A 15985-nucleotide genomic window follows, 5' to 3' on the forward strand; every position below is an offset into this window, starting at 1 on the left:
TACTCAAGTAAAAGTAAAAGTACACATCTAAAAATCTAATTAATTACTTTCCACCTCTGCCTACAACCTAACAGACGTAACAACGCAAAAGAACCGACAAGGTTAACGGAAACACACAGACTATAAATAAACACGGACAACCAGAGAAAACAGGAAACAAACGAACACAGGTGACAACAGTTAAGATAAAGACACCAACAAACACTGGGGCTGATCTGCAGACAGGAGCACATGGGGAAATTACAGGCACAAGGATAAACAAAAACAGAAACACCTGCAGAGAGGGGAAAAGACAGGGAAATGGGGCAAGGACAGCCTGAGTTTAACAATGTTTTGAATTGCTAAATATACGTGTTATTAGATTTAAAGTTGAAAAAAGATTTTTTAAAAAGTTTTATTTGGAAGAGCAAGCAAATGGCACCCTTTTAGTGGAATGGCCAAGATATTACTTGACTCCATAAAGAGAGATTTGGAGATGATTTAATGAACCCAGTGATGCAAAATCACCAGTTTTAGTAGAAATGTTATTAATATTTCTTTAAAAATGAGTGTTTTCGTAATTAAATAAACACTTCTTGCCCTCTGAAGAGTATGGTACCTGCTGGAGTGTGAGATGTAAGGTGTGTTACAGTGGTCAGGGGTCTGCATGCTGACCTGGCTCGTAATAGTCGTAGAAGGATGCGGGGGCCGGCTGCACTAAACCCACTGGCACTTTCTGCACAGCTTCAAATACGATACAGTCATTAGCGTTATGAATCTGCAATACATATAAGGCTTATTACATACGGACAGTTACAGATTAACATAAATGCAATGCTGTGTGTGTGTGTGTTTTTCCTCACCTTATTGAAATATAACAGAACTCGTCCTTGTGAGACCTCATAGTGAGAGATATATGTATCTGCAAGGTCCTTTAGCTGATAAAGTGAGACATAGCAGATTATCAATAATAAACCACTGACAAATAATAAACAACTGATCAATAACAGACTGCAGATCAATAGCTAATGATACATTTAAAAAACATAGAAAGGTTCTAATATTCCAATGACGTGATAATTTTATAAATAAATGAATAAAAAAGTAAAACACTCCTCTACAGGAAAAAGACACGGCAGTTGAAACCAAAGATCTCAAATTTGAACTCATCAGACCAAAGCACAGAATTCCACTGGTCTAATGTCCATTCCTTGTGTTTATTGGCCCACACAAATCTGTTCTGCTTGTTGCCTCTCCTTGGCAGTGGTTTACTAGCATGACAATGAAGGCCTGATTTGCGCAGTCGGCTCTTAACAGTTGTTCTAGAGAGGGGTCTGCTGCTTGAACTCTGTGTGGCATTCAACTGGTCTCTGATCTGAGCTGCTGTTAACATGCGATTTCTATGGCTGATGACTCGGGTGAACTTGTCCTGAGAAGCAGAGGTGACTCATGGTCTTCCTTTCCTGGGTCAGTCCTCGTGTGTGCCAGTTTCGTTGTAGCGCTTGATGGTTTTTGCGACTGCGCTTGGGGACACATTTAAAGTTTTTGCAATTTTCCGGACTGACTGACCTTCATTTCTTAAGGTAATGATGACCATTCATTTTTCTTTAGTTAGCTGATTTGTTCTTGCCATAATATGAATTTTAACAGTTGTCCAATAGGGCTGTCGGCTGTGTAGTAACCAGACTTCTGCACAACTGATGGTCCCAACCCCATTGATAAAGCAAGAAATTCCACTAATTAACCCTGAAAAGGCACACCTGAAAACCTCTTGAACCTCATTAAGGGAATGCCACGAGTGTGCAAAGCAGTAATCAGAGCAAAGGGTGGCAATTTTGAAAAAAATAGAATATAAACATGTTTTCAGTTATTTCACCTTTTTTTGTTAAGTACAAAACTCCACATGTGTTCATTCATAGTTTTGAAGCTTTCAGTGAGAATCTACAATGTAAATAGTCATGAAAATACAGAAAACGCATTGAATGAGAAGGTATGTCCAAACTTTTGCCTGTACTGCATATAACTGATTTACTCCATAATAAACATTTTTATTTAATTGCTGAGTAAAAAGTTTGGAAAAAAATGAATACACTGTATTTATTGTGTAATTTCTGTGTAATTTATTGTGTATTGTGTAATTTATTGTGTAATAACACCCTCTCAGGGTATTTCAGGGTGCAAGTCATGTATGTGTAAATCTATTTCCTGTGTTTAGGTTCCGGTGCTGACCTTGTCCAGATCATCAGTGTTGGGTTCAAAGCCGCTCAGCAGTGTGATGTCAGCAATAGACATGCCTGAAAGCTCCTGAGAGTGACTGCATGAAGAAAATATGCCATAACATTAAGTACAAACACGTTTACACCCTTCACACACCTGCCACAAATCTAAACTGCAAACCAATTCCATCTAATGCACTACAGCACTGCAAGATGTGTGTATACATTAAACATGTGTTTAAATCTGGACAGCAAGTGTGCTTTTTTTCTCTAAAGGCATAATATTACAACACTGATTAACCCCACCCACTGAAACTGAAGGAGTATTTAAACTGACTTTATTTGGTAAAGGGTTGAGTAAACCTGTTGAATTACTGAATAAACTTATTTAATATAATGGATTATCGAATAGACTGATTTAATATGATGAAGTACTGAATAGATTGATTTTAATATAATGAAGAATTAAAAAGACTGATTTAATATAATAATATTTTTAATAGACTGATTTAATATAATTATTTTTTTAATAGACTGATTTATTATAATGAATAATTGAATGGACTGATTTAATATAATGAAGAACTAAATATACTTATTTAATATAATGAACTACTGAATAAACTGATTTAATATAATGAAGTATTGAATATACTGATTTAATATACTGAAGTACTAAATATACTTATTTAATATAATGAATAATTGAATAGACTGATTTAATATAAATAAGTACTAAATAGACTGATTTAATATAATGAACTACTGATTAGACTGATTTAATGTAATGAAGTACTGTATAGACTGACTTAATATAATACAGTATTGAATAGACTGATTTAATATTGTAGGGTATTTAATCTACTGATTTAATCAATCAGTCAATCAATTAAACTCTGTAGTACATTGAGAGTAACTCTGATTTAAATGCAGCTGGTTACAAATGAACTGATTTAAAATGCAGCTGGTTACAAATAAACTGATTTACAATGCAGCTGGTTACAAATGAACTGATTTAAAATGCAACTGGTTACAAATGAACTGATATACAATGTGGCTGGTAACAAATGAACTGATTGGATATCAGTTACTATGAAATAAAATAACAGGAATAACAGGGTTTTCCTGACCTCACACACACACGATACACCAGTGTGTCCTCTGAACTCTGCCGCGTGTCTCGTCTGCGTCTGCTGCGAACATCAAACCACTCTATGGATGACTGTGGAAGCTCCGCCTCCTCTCTCTCTTTGGGTGTGTCACTCTGATAGTCATAGTCATAGTTTTCTGTAACTTGTGCTGAAACAAACAACATATATTTACAATGTGGCTAACCTAGTACACTGTATGTGTTTGTTTGTGTGTGTGTCTGTGTGTGTGTGTCTCACCAGTGTACTCCACTTTGCCTTGAACTGTGACGCTGATTGACAGGTTATTGCAATTGGAAGAGTGGTCGAAGTCATAGTAAGCCTTCACTACCTATCAGCAGAACCCAGTGGATCAGTGGAAAGTCTTACAATGTTACACAGATCTGAGATGCTCACACACAGGCTGTGAGATTAATTCAGACCTACCTTGAATTTTGCTTCTCCTTTTCCGGAAAACTTGGCAGTGATGTCTCCTCCCAAGAGCCTCTGGAACAACATTAAGTGGGAAGAACAAACAAACAAGTAACATGTAAAACAATATTTTATATATTATGTTTTATTTAGTGGTGTCAATCCAATTTAATCTGATTTATCACAACAATATTATGTGATTAACTGATATTTAAATGAAAGTAAATGAATGAATGTAAAAATGTAAAATACAATTTTTAATTAAATTAAATTTATATTTGTGATGTCAGCTAAATGCTAAAAATGTTTTAAATGTATCAGCTTGGTTGTAAAGGTTTCTGAATTTGCTGAGTATAAAAGGGTGTTCAAACACAGTGTTTTTAATGGGACGTGCAGTACAGATGTGTGCAGTGAACGGAGCACATACTGTGTGTTAAGCGTGAAGCAGCTGAGGCATTTGTTCATAGTAGTATATTATCTGATATTATCAGATTAGACTGGGCCTTATCAGCAGTTTAGCTCAACTAAAAAGCAGGTAAAACTCTGGAGTGCTTTACTGTAGATCACTCATCTCACTCTGCAGTGCTTTACTGTAGGTCACTCCTCTCACTCTGGAGTGCTTTACTGTAGGTTTCCCTCTGAAGTGCTTTACTTTAGATCACTCCTCTCACTTTGGAGCTGCTTTACTGTAGATCACTCCTCTCAGTCTGAAGTGCTTAACTAGACATCACTCCTCTCGCTATGAAGTGCTTTACTGTAGGTTTCACTCTGGCGTGCTTTACTGTAGATCACTCCTCTCACTCTGGAGTGCTTTACTGTACATCACTTCTCTCACTCTGGAGTGCTTTACTGTAGATTTCACTCTGGAGTGCTTTACTGTAGATCAATCCTCTCACTCTGGAGTGCTTTACTGTAGATAAATCCTCTCACTCTGGAGTGCTTTACTGTAGATCAATCCTCTCACTCTGGAGTGCTTTACTGTAGATTTCACTCTGGAGTGCGTTACTTTAGATCACTCCTCTCACTTTGGAGCTGCTTTACTGTAGATCACTCCTCTCACTATGAAGTGCTTAACTAGACATCACTCCTCTTGCTCTGAAGTGCTTTACTGTAGATCACTCATCTCACTCTGGAGTGCTTTGCTGTAGATCAATCCTCTCACTCTGGAGCTGCTTTACTGTAGATCAATCCTCTCACTCTGGAGTGCTTTACTGTAGATCACTTCTCTCCCTCTGGAGTGCTTTACTGTAGATTTCACTCTGGAGTGCTTTACTGTAGGTCACTCCTCTCACTCTGGAGCTGCTTTACTGTAGATCACTCCTCTCACTCTGGAGTGCTTTACTGTAGATTTCACTCTGGGGTGCTTTACTGTAGATCAATCCACTCACTCTGGAGTGCTTTACTGTAGATCACTCCTTTCACTCTGGAGTGCTTTACTGTAGATTTCACTATTGAGCGCTTTACTTTAGATCACTCCTCTCACTTTGGAGCTGCTTTACTGTAGATCACTCCTCTCACAATGAAGTGCTTAACTAGACATCACTCCTCTTGCTCTGAAGTGCTTTACTGTAGGTTTCACTCTGCAGTGCTTTACTGTAGATCACTCCTCTCACTCTGGAGTGCTTTACTGTAGATCACTACTCTCACTCTGGAGCTGCTTTACTGTAGATCACTTCTGTCACTCTGAAGTGCTTTACTGTAGATCAGTCTGAAGATCAGTCTGAAGGTCTTAACTAGACATCACTCCTCTCGCTATGAAGTGCTTTACTGTAGGTTTCACTCTGGAGTGCTTTACTGTAGATCACTCATCTCACTCTGCAGTGCTTTACTGTAGGTCACTCCTCTCACTCTGGAGTGCTTTACTGTAGGTTTCCCTCTGAAGTGCTTTACTTTAGATCACTCCTCTCACTTTGGAGCTGCTTTACTGTAGATCACTCCTCTCAGTCTGAAGTGCTTAACTAGACATCACTCCTCTCGCTATGAAGTGCTTTACTGTAGGTTTCACTCTGGCGTGCTTTACTGTAGATCACTCCTCTCACTCTGGAGTGCTTTACTGTAGATCACTCCTCTCACTCTGGAGTGCTTTACTGTAGGTCACTCCTCTCACTCTGGAGTGCTTTACTGTAGGTTTCACTCCTCTCACTCTGGAGTGCTTTACTGTAGATCACTCCTCTCACTCTGGAGTGCTTTACTGTAGATCACTCCTCTCACTCTGGAGTGCTTTACTGTAGATCACTCCTCTTACTCTGGAGTGCTTTACTGTAGATCACTCCTCTCACTCTGGAGTGCTTTACTGTAGATCACTCCTCTTACTCTGGAGTGCTTTACTGTAGGTCACTCCTCTCACTCTGGAGCTGCTTTACTGTAGATCACTCCTGTCACTCTGAAGTGCTTTACTGTAGGTTTCACTCTGAAGTGCTTTACTGTAGATCACTCCCCTTACTCTGGAGTGCTTTAATGTAGATCACTCCTCTGACTCTGGCGCTGCTTTACTGTAGATCACTAATCTCACTCTGGAGTGCTTTATTGTAGATCACTCCTCTCACTCTGAAGTGCTTTACTGTAGATCACTAATCTCACTCTGGAATGCTTTATTGTAGATCACTCCTCTCACTCTGGAGTGCTTTACTGTAGATCACTCATCTCACTCTGGAGTGCTTTACTGTAGCTCACTCCTCTCACTCTGGAGTGCTTTACTGTAGATCACTCCTCTCAGTCTGGAGTGCTTTACTGTAGATCACTCCTCTCACTCTGGATTGCATTACTGTAGACCACTCTTGTCACTCTGAAGTGCTTTACTGTAGGTCGCTCCTCTCAGTCTGGAGCTGCTTTACTTTAGACAACTCCTCTCAGTCTGGAGTGCTTTACTGTAGGTCACTCCTCTCAGTCTGGAGTGCTTTACTGTAGGTCACTCCTCTCAGTCTGGAGCTGCTTTACTGTAGGTCACTCCTCTTAGTCTGGAGCTGCTTTACTGTAGGTCACTCCTCTCAGTCTGGAGTGCTTTACTGTAGACAACTCCTCTCACTTTAGAGCTTCCTTGCTCTAAATCACTCCGTTCAGTCTGAAGCTGCTTAACTGTAAAGCCCTCTCTTACTATGGAGCTGCTTTACTTTAGAGCACTCCTCTCACTCTAAAGCTACTTTTCTGTAGATTCCTCCTCTCATTCGGGAGTTCTTTACTGTAGAGCTTTACTGGCAAACTTGACTGAGAGGAGTGCTCTACAGTAACGCAGCTCCAGAATGAGAGGAGTGCTCTACAGTAAAACAGCTCCAGAATGAGATGAGTGCTCTACAGTAAAACAGCTCCAGAATGAGATGAGTGCTCTACAGTAAAACAGCTCCAGAATGAGATGAGTGCTCTACAGTAAAACAGCTCCAGAATGAGAGGAGTGCTCTACAGTAAAACAGCTCCAGAATGAGATGAGTGCTCTACAGTAAAACAGCTCCAGAATGAGATGAGTGCTCTACAGTAAAACAGCTCCAGAATGAGAGGAGTGCTCTACAGTAAAACAGCTCCAGAATGAGAGGAGTGCTCTACAGTAAAACAGCTCCAGAATGAGATGAGTGCTCTACAGTAAAACAGCTCCAGAATGAGAGGAGTGCTGTACAGTAAAGCACTCCAGAGAGAGAAACGATCTACAGTAAAGCATTGGAATAGCGGAGAACGTCATCATTGATAAAATTGAGTAGAATGTGTGCTTCAAATTTCAGAAGCTGGTACCTGTAACTCCACCTCCACCTTTTCTCCTTTGGTATTTAGTACCAGTTCCTCCCTCTCTGATCGGCCGGCGGGGGTGGTGAACTGCACGGTAACGAGGGGGGGTGTAGACTCGGTTTTGTGTATGCCGTACTCTGAAAGAGCCTCCAAAGCCATGATAGTGTCCTAGAACACAGAGAACTGACTATATTAGACAACCTGCAGCAGTGTGTATAGCAACCCTCCTAAAACTTGATCATCACCATGTGAAGTCATGTTTTTATATTTTCTCTTTTTGCTATATTAAACTGAGTTAGACTATATCAAATAAATTACATTACATGTTATTCTGTGACTGGACAGGAGTCAGTGACTGTTCAGGAGTCTGTAACTGTACAGAAGTACGCGATTGGGCAGGAGTCAGTTACTGGGCAGGAGTCTGTTACTGGGCAGGAGTCTGTGGCAGGCCAAAATCTGTGACTGGGCAGAAGTCTGTGACTGGGCAGGAGTCTGTAACTGTGCAGAAGTACGCGATTGGGCACAAGTCTGTTAATGGGCAAAACTATGTCATTGAGCAGGAGTCTGTGACTGGGCAAAAGTCTGTGACTGGGCAGGAATCTGTGATTGGGCAGGAGTCTGTGATTGGGCAGGAGTCTGTTACTGGGCAGAAGTATGTGATTGGGCAGGAGTCTGTTACTGGGCAGAAGTATGTGATTGGGCAGGAGTCTGTTACTGGGCAGAAATATGTGATTGGGCAGGAGTCTGTTACTTGGCAGGAGTCTGTGACTTGGCAGGAGTCTGTGATTGGGCAGGAGTCTGTTACTGGGCAGAAGTATGTGATTGGGCAGGAGTCTGTTACTGGGCAGAAGTATTTGTTGTAGAAAAGAAAATGAAAGGTGGGCTACTCCCACCTCTCGTCCGGGGTACAACTCCCCTGCGTGTTCGTTTGATAGAGAGAGTCAGACAGGTGGAGTGAAGCTGAAAGCAAACCAAGTGTTTATTACAAAGTACTGAATATTCAGGAGAACTAACACATGAAAGACCGTCTGACAGCCGTCCCAGCATAAGTTCTGACCCCCCTCTGATCTGACTCCATGTTTTATACCCCAAATGACGTGAAACCTGCTGATGAGGCGTTACTAAAATCATCTCATGTTAGCATGCGTAATTTCACGTGTTAGTAATCCGTTTCACGTGTCTGACCGGACCACTAGTGTTTGGCCTTGACTGTATTCTTCCAGAATGGAACCTCATGGCACTATCTGTGTGTGTGCGTCACCCCCCGCTTTGAAGCAGAGGTTTTTTAGGGAGGCACTCACTCACCAAAAGGCTGCTTTGATTTAATAGCCTTTTTTGTAGCAATTTAGCCCCGTACCAGTCGAATTGATGACCGTTAGTTAGGGTCATGCAGTAAAACAAAATACTTCAAGCCTGAGCTACATCTCATATGTTATATATTAATGTGTTAGTAAATGTATCATGTGGGTTAATTTGTCATATAATAGAGTCTGTGTTAGTCACATGCCTGATAAAGAATATATTGTGATTATTGGTTAATCTTTTATATACATGCGTGTAAAATACACTGTGAGTAATACAAATGATCAAATACGATGTGAGTATTGGTTATGCATATAGAATACAAGGTTTCACACAATGATTATGTAATTACAGATACTAAGATAAGTAATCATAATTGAAAGATATTTGTCAATACACTCAAGGTAAAATAAACAGTTACTCTTTATATGTGATTGGGTAGGAGTCTGTAACTGTGCAGGAGTTTGTGACTGGGCAGAATAATGTGATTGGGCAGGAGTCTGTGATTGGGCAGGAGTCTGTTACTGGGCAGAAGTATGTGATTGGGCAGGAGTCTGTTACTGGGCAGAAGTATATGATTGGGCAGGAGTTTGTAACTGTGCAGGAGTTTGTGACTGGGCAGAATAATGTGATTGGGCAGGAGTCTGTAATTGGGCAGGAGTCTGTTATTGGACAGAACTATGTGATTGAGCAGGGGTCTGTGACTGGGCAGGAGTCTGTGACTGGGCAGAAGTATGTGATTGGGCAGGAGTTTGTGAATGGGCAGGAGTCTGTGATTGGGCAGGAGTCTGTTACTGGGCAGAAGTATGTGATTGGGCAGGAGTCTGTTACTTGGCCGGAGTCTATTACTGGGCAGAAGTATGTGATTGGGCATGAGTCTGTGATTGGGCAGGAGTCTGTTACTGGGCAGAAGTATGTGATTGGGCAGGAGTCTGTGACTGGGCAGAAGCCTGTGACTGGGCAGGAGTCTGTAACTGGGCAGGAGTCTGTAACTGGGCAGGAGTCTGTGACTGGGCAGAAGCCTGTGACTGGGCAGAAGTCTGTGACTGGGCAGAAGTCTGTTACTGGGCAGAAGTATGTGATTGGGCAGGAGTTTGTGACTGGGCAGGAGTCTTTGACTGGGCAGAAGTCTGTTACCGGGCAGAAGTCTGTTACTGGGCAGAAGTATGTGACTGGGCAGAAGTATATGACTGGGCAGGAGTCTGTGACTGGGCAGGAGTCTGTAACTGGCAGAAGTGCAAATTTTATTTTCATTATTATTATCATGAAATATCATAGGTATTGATACCTAAGTTAATAGCACTAGATATGATATCAAAGACAAAAATGATATCTACTAACTAGATAGATAGTTTAGCTAAGAAGCTGTAAAACTGAATCATCAATAGCTTTTAGATTAACTGTGTGTTTTGGGATACTCACACAAAACAAATGTTCCAATTTTTGTGTTTATACTAGCATAAAATAAGTCATGAAAACGTAAATTTTGGATACTTATACTAATCATTACTAAACCAGCAAATCCTGCATTTGAAATTTTCTACTGTTTTTAAACCACTGAATCCTATGTTTGAAACACTTCTACTGGTTATTAAACTAGCAAATCATGCATTTGAACAATTCTAATGGTTATTAAACCAGCAAATCATGTGTTTGAACACTTCTACTGGTTAATAAATTAGCAAATCCTATATTGGAAAACTTCTACTGGTTAATTAACCAGCAAATCCTGCAATTGAACAAACCAGCAAATCCTGCATTTGAACACTTCTACTGGTTATTAAACCAGCAAATTCTGCATTTAAGGTGAAAGATTGTGGAGACTGGGGGATGGTCACAGAATACTTTCACCTACCCTAATAAAGAACACTCTCCAGGAAGTAGGCGTATAATTACCTAAGTCTATCATAAAGAGGAGACTTCATGAGAGCAAATCAAGAGGGTTCGCCAAAAGGTGAAAACCATTAATAGAAAAGCCAAATTAGACTTTACCAAAAAAAAAAAAAAACATCTAAAAAAGCCAGCCAGGTTCTGGAACAGTATTCATTGGAAAGGTGAATCCACAATAAACTTGAAAAAGAATGACGGGAAGAAGAGAGTATGGAGAAGGTTTGGAATGGCTCACCACATTCTCTGTAAAACATGGTGGTGGCATGGTTGTGCATGGTTTCCAATGGCACTGGGTCACCATTGGATATCAATTATGTGACAAAAGGCAGATGCATAAGGATGAATTCTGAAAAGCACAGGAATTTACATTTTGCTCACATTCAAACAAATTCAGCAGGGCTAATTGGACGGCGCAGGTGGACAATGACTCAAAACTTAAAAGCAACCCAGGTAAAGAACTGAGATATTCTGCAGTAGTCGAGACAATCAACAGATCTGAACGAGATCAAGCATCAGTAAGTCACTCGCTTAAAGGCAGAAAAACCCACAAACCAGCAACAACTTGAGACAGCTGCAGTAAAGGCCTGAAAAAGCATCATAAAGGAGGAAAACCCAGTGTTTGCTGATGTCCATGGGTTTCAGACTTTAGGTAGTCATGGCTTGCAAAGGATTCTCACCAGTATCAAAACTGAACACTTTATTCATAATAAAGTTAATGGTAACACTTTACTTGGATGGTCCATTTGATGGCCTCTTTGATGCTCAACTGATATTCAACTAACATTCAACATGTCTATTAAATGCAAATGAACTAAAAGGTGAAAGTAAATGATTCTCTATTGAATATAACCCTACATTCAACTCTAACCCAAACGCTTATCTTAATATTTTAGGATTGGGTTTAGGGTTAGATTTTAAGTTTAGTTTAAGGTTAGGGTAATGGTTAGGTGTAGGGTTAGATTTTAGGGTTGATTAAGGGTTAAGGTTAGGGTTAGGTGTAGGGTTAGATTTTAGGGTTGATTAAGGGTTAAGGTTAGGGTTAGGTGTAGGGTTAGATTTTAGGGTTGATTAAGGGTTAAGGTTAGGGTTAGGTGTAGGGTTAGATTTTAGGGTTGATTAAGGGTTAAGGTTAGGGTTAGGTGTAGGGTTAGATTATAGGGTTGATTAAGGGTTAAGGTTAGGGTTAGGTGTAGGGTTAGGTTCTATTTTGAATCATTTAAATTCAACATAGGGTTAAGTTTAATTTAATTCAGTGTTAGTTGAATGTCAGTTGAGCATCAACTGAGAAAATGGACCAGGCCAGAAAATGGACCATCCAAGTAAAGTGTTACCAAGTTAATTTCTCCAATTATATCTGAGCCTCTGAAATAATGACTGCAGTTCCTAAATGCTTTATAGGATATTTTTGTTCAACTCATTGAATTAAAACTAAATGTCTACATTTCAGCTGCTTCTTACGTTTCATTTCAAATTCAGTGTGATGGCATGCAGAGCCCAAATCATGAAAATTGTAACTGTCCAAATATATTTGGGCCTAACTGTTGTTTTTACCTTTCACTATGCCTAAAACACATAATTTATGTTTTTTAATTTGCCAACATTTTCAGACGTTGTTTAATTTGTATCAAATGCAAACAAGCATTAAAATAAAGCTGGCCTAAATCTCAACAAGCTGAGATGAGCTTTTGAATTCAAATGACCATGTATTTTTGTGTTAATTTTTGTGCCTATCAACTGAAATAGAAAGGTGTAAACAGGGTCCCTAAATGACGCTAAATGACGTCAACACCTAATTTGCATAATACATGTTTTTGAAGCTGTAAAGGATTAAAGTTGTGGGAGTGAAATAAGTGTGTAAAAACATCCTAAATATGTTAGAAATGTTACAAATGAACAACATCTGTTGCTTTTTAAATAGGCCGTCACTTTTTTACAGTAACTTAATTTTTACTTGAATTTGTTTTTTTTTTTTGCCAAGTTTTTAAATGTTATTATAAGAGCAGCAGTTAGCCGTAAGTGTTATTTTACTTTTTTTTTAGGGTTTTTCTTTGTTTTATTTTATTATTTTTTTTACGTTTTCTTTATTTTTAAAGCTATCATAGGCAAATTGTTCAATGGTTCAATAGATATTTAGCGTTTTACAAAGAGGCAGACACTGTGGAGGAGGTGAGTGACAGGCTACGTGGTGAATGAGGTGAGTGAGTTAAATTCAAAATTCACACTGAAAACAGTTATATTTACATCCTGATCTGTAAATACGGGGCGGGGTCAGTCAGCGGTGGCTGTGGGCACGGTGTTGGTGGAGCGGTGTGTAAGCTCTGACTGAGAGACTGCACTGTGAGTGTTGTGGGCGGGGCTCACGGCAGCAGCCACTGCAGCGCGGCTGAAGAGAGCGTGTGTTCATCTCAGAGTCGCCAAAAGTCTCCAATAACACCTCAAAAACTTGCTACATTTTTTGGTAGTCGCTTTTTTTAAATCCAGGATTATGTCACACGCAGCGCCGTGCGCAGTGCCCTAGTGCCTGTAAATGTAATGGTCCAATAAAGGTAATTTAAAAACCAGGACATTTCCTCACTTTTTGAAAATAACCCGGGACGGACGTTTGGTCACCCTAAATTATATTATATTCATTTGTTGCCTAACATTAACATAATTAAAGTAATTGTAATGTACATTTACTTTGTTTTAAATATGGCTAGTTAAATTCATGTTTTACAGAATTTTATTGTTGATGCTACACACATGTCAGCCTTACTTCTGGGATTGTGGGAGTGTCTTTGACAGATGAATGGCAAGCAAAATGTGTTTTGTATGTTTATCATATCTAGATAGAGAACTATTAATGTATAATGAATGTTAATAAATTAAACAGTGGGCAACATGCTCAGTGTTAAATAGCTTTTTCTGTTTAGTCCTGTTTGTGCTGCCACTGGACTGTAATTAGTGTTGGTAAATGGACAATTATCAAATTACCTCTTGCATATGTTTTATATAAAGAAGCATTGTGTTTTTTTTAGATTTTATGTTTTCTTTACCAAAAAGTTATTGATATTGTTGTTATTGATTGAATGATTCATGACAGATCTTTTGGGGGGATTTCAACCATTTAAGAATTTTGTAAATTTGTAAACATCACAGCAGCTTTTTTTTTTGGTGTTCTTTTTTATGATGTATTTCAAAGGTGTACTTTTATAATGAAAATGTACTTAGCATTCAAACATAAGTATTTTTTTTTATTCTTTCACAGGCTGTGGGTAAGTGTTTGGGGTTCCTAATTCACATGTTCATATTATACAGATAAAAACAGATTGAAAACATATTGAAAACAAACTGCATCCGGTGGAGTGAACGCTGGCGTGTTGTGTTGCCCCTGCTCCTCTTCCTTGTTTTTAGCTTCTCCTAATTCTTTTTAACTTCTTCTAAGATTATTACACTGTCCGCTATTATGTTGGGACCTGCTATATGTGGCTTGTATTAGCCTGGATTGCTATTGTATTTGCCTGAATTGCTATATATTACGGACTCCTGTCATGTAAAGACCATCAACTTCGGCCTCTTCAACATCCGCTCGCTCACGAATATGGGGCAGCTGATATAGGATATCATCTGTGATCGTTGGACTTTTTGTGCTTAACTGAAACATGTCAACAGCCAACAGTCAAACAATGACTTTGTTCCACTCAATGATGCTACGCCTCAGGGGTTTGTTTACATGACTAAACCTCATGATGCTGGCAGAGGGGGAGGTCTCGCGATAATCTATCGCGAGAAGTGGAGGGTAGTGCCAGTGACTGTTCAAGAACACCACTGTTTGAAGCTACCGTCTGCCAGCTCTCTGGACCAACTCCCACTTTTATTGCTGCCCTGTACAGCTGTATTACTTTTCACCATAAGGTACTTTAAACATGAACTCCTCCTTTAAATGTAATACTCACGAGATTGCTTTTAAACACAGATGTGAGAAAAATGTGGCACAATGCTTTAATGTCACCCTTCTGTTCAGAGATTGAGTGACATTAAAGCATTGTGGCACATTTTTCTCACATCTGTGTTTAAAAGCAATCTCGTGAGTATTACATTGGGAGTATTAAAATCACCCAATCTCTGAACAGAAGTTCAGCGTTTCTTTCTTTAAATACAAATCCACACACACTGTTTTTCTGTTCAGAGATTGGGTGACATGAAAGCATTGTGGCATATTTTTCTCACATCTGTGTTTAAAAGCAATCTCTAAACAGAAAAACAGTGTGTGTGGATTTGTATTTAAAGCAAGAAACGTTGAATTCGTGTCAGAATTGCACTGAAATGCAATCACCTCAACTGCATTGTATTCCACTGTGTGGCGCTGCGAACGTGTAAAGCAAACACAATGCACAGCAATTGCATTCCCTCTAACCGCAGCGCTGTAAAAAAGGGCCAAAATTAAATCCAGTTGTTGTCCAATCAGAACCAATCCTGAATTTGGGGCGGGGCTGAGACACATCAGTCAGAAGCAGACGCTCGGAGCTGTACCAGAATAAAAGTCTTTCTGCGACAGGATAAAAGAGGAAATAAAAACTTTAATTCAACAAATTGAGGCTGGGGCAGTTACAGATGACAATGTGCTGCTCAGAGTGGAGTGGATTTTAGAGAAAACTGTCATGTTCTCACATTTAGCGCCAAAGACTTTCCTGAGGCATTGGTATCATTTTTCACCTCAAAAATAGCACATAACCATCAGCAACTTTTACCAACTGCCCCTTTAACTGCAACTGATCCAGTTCTGCTTGTCCCTCCAAATTCAAATTCATTTTCAGTTTTTACCCTTTCCTCAGTCAATGACATCTCCAAATTAATTCGAAATTAAAAATTATCAACCTGTTGGTTGGATCCTCTTCCAACTGTTCTTGTTAAAGCTAGCCTTCCGTCTCTGTCCCCTCTTATCACAGATATTATACATTCTTCCCTTACCAGTGATGTTTTTCCTCTTCCTCTTAAAACAGCTGCTTTAACACCAATACTCAAGAAACCTGGTGTAGATCCTAATAACCTCAATAACTTTTGCCCCATTTCAAAGCTTCCATTTATTACCAAAATTCTTGAAAAAACAGTTGCTCACCAATTACCTCCTCCCTGCTGCTGATTCTGGTCTATTATCCGTCCTTCTTCTGCTTGATCTTACTGCGGCCTTTGACACAATTTCACGACATCCTTCTTGACAGACTTCCCTTGGCATTGTAAATACACCTTTCTACTGGTTTCGTTCCTACCTTTCTGGCCGCACTCAGTTTGTTCAGCTAAAATCATTTAGATCTCATTTTGTTCCTGTTACCCCTTGGTTACATT

General features: G+C 39.5%; 1 protein-coding gene across 2 annotated transcripts in view; it reads right to left on the minus strand.

The window, feature by feature from the left end:
* Window positions 1–15985, minus strand: part of c4b (complement 4B (Chido blood group)) — a 171007-nt gene that overhangs the window by 34854 nt on the left and 120168 nt on the right. For both annotated transcript variants that reach the window (XM_049480533.1, XM_049480532.1), the window contains exons 30-36: window positions 7475–7636; window positions 3766–3829; window positions 3584–3670; window positions 3326–3494; window positions 2209–2293; window positions 843–917; window positions 655–757 (exon numbers count right to left, since the gene is read on the minus strand). In XM_049480533.1, the coding sequence (XP_049336490.1) occupies window positions 655–757; window positions 843–917; window positions 2209–2293; window positions 3326–3494; window positions 3584–3670; window positions 3766–3829; window positions 7475–7636 (745 nt within the window). The remainder of the gene's footprint in view (window positions 1–654; window positions 758–842; window positions 918–2208; window positions 2294–3325; window positions 3495–3583; window positions 3671–3765; window positions 3830–7474; window positions 7637–15985) is intronic.

The sequence above is a fragment of the Astyanax mexicanus genome, chromosome 6 (assembly GCF_023375975.1).
Source record: "Astyanax mexicanus isolate ESR-SI-001 chromosome 6, AstMex3_surface, whole genome shotgun sequence".
Classification (NCBI taxonomy): Eukaryota; Metazoa; Chordata; class Actinopteri; order Characiformes; family Acestrorhamphidae; genus Astyanax; species Astyanax mexicanus.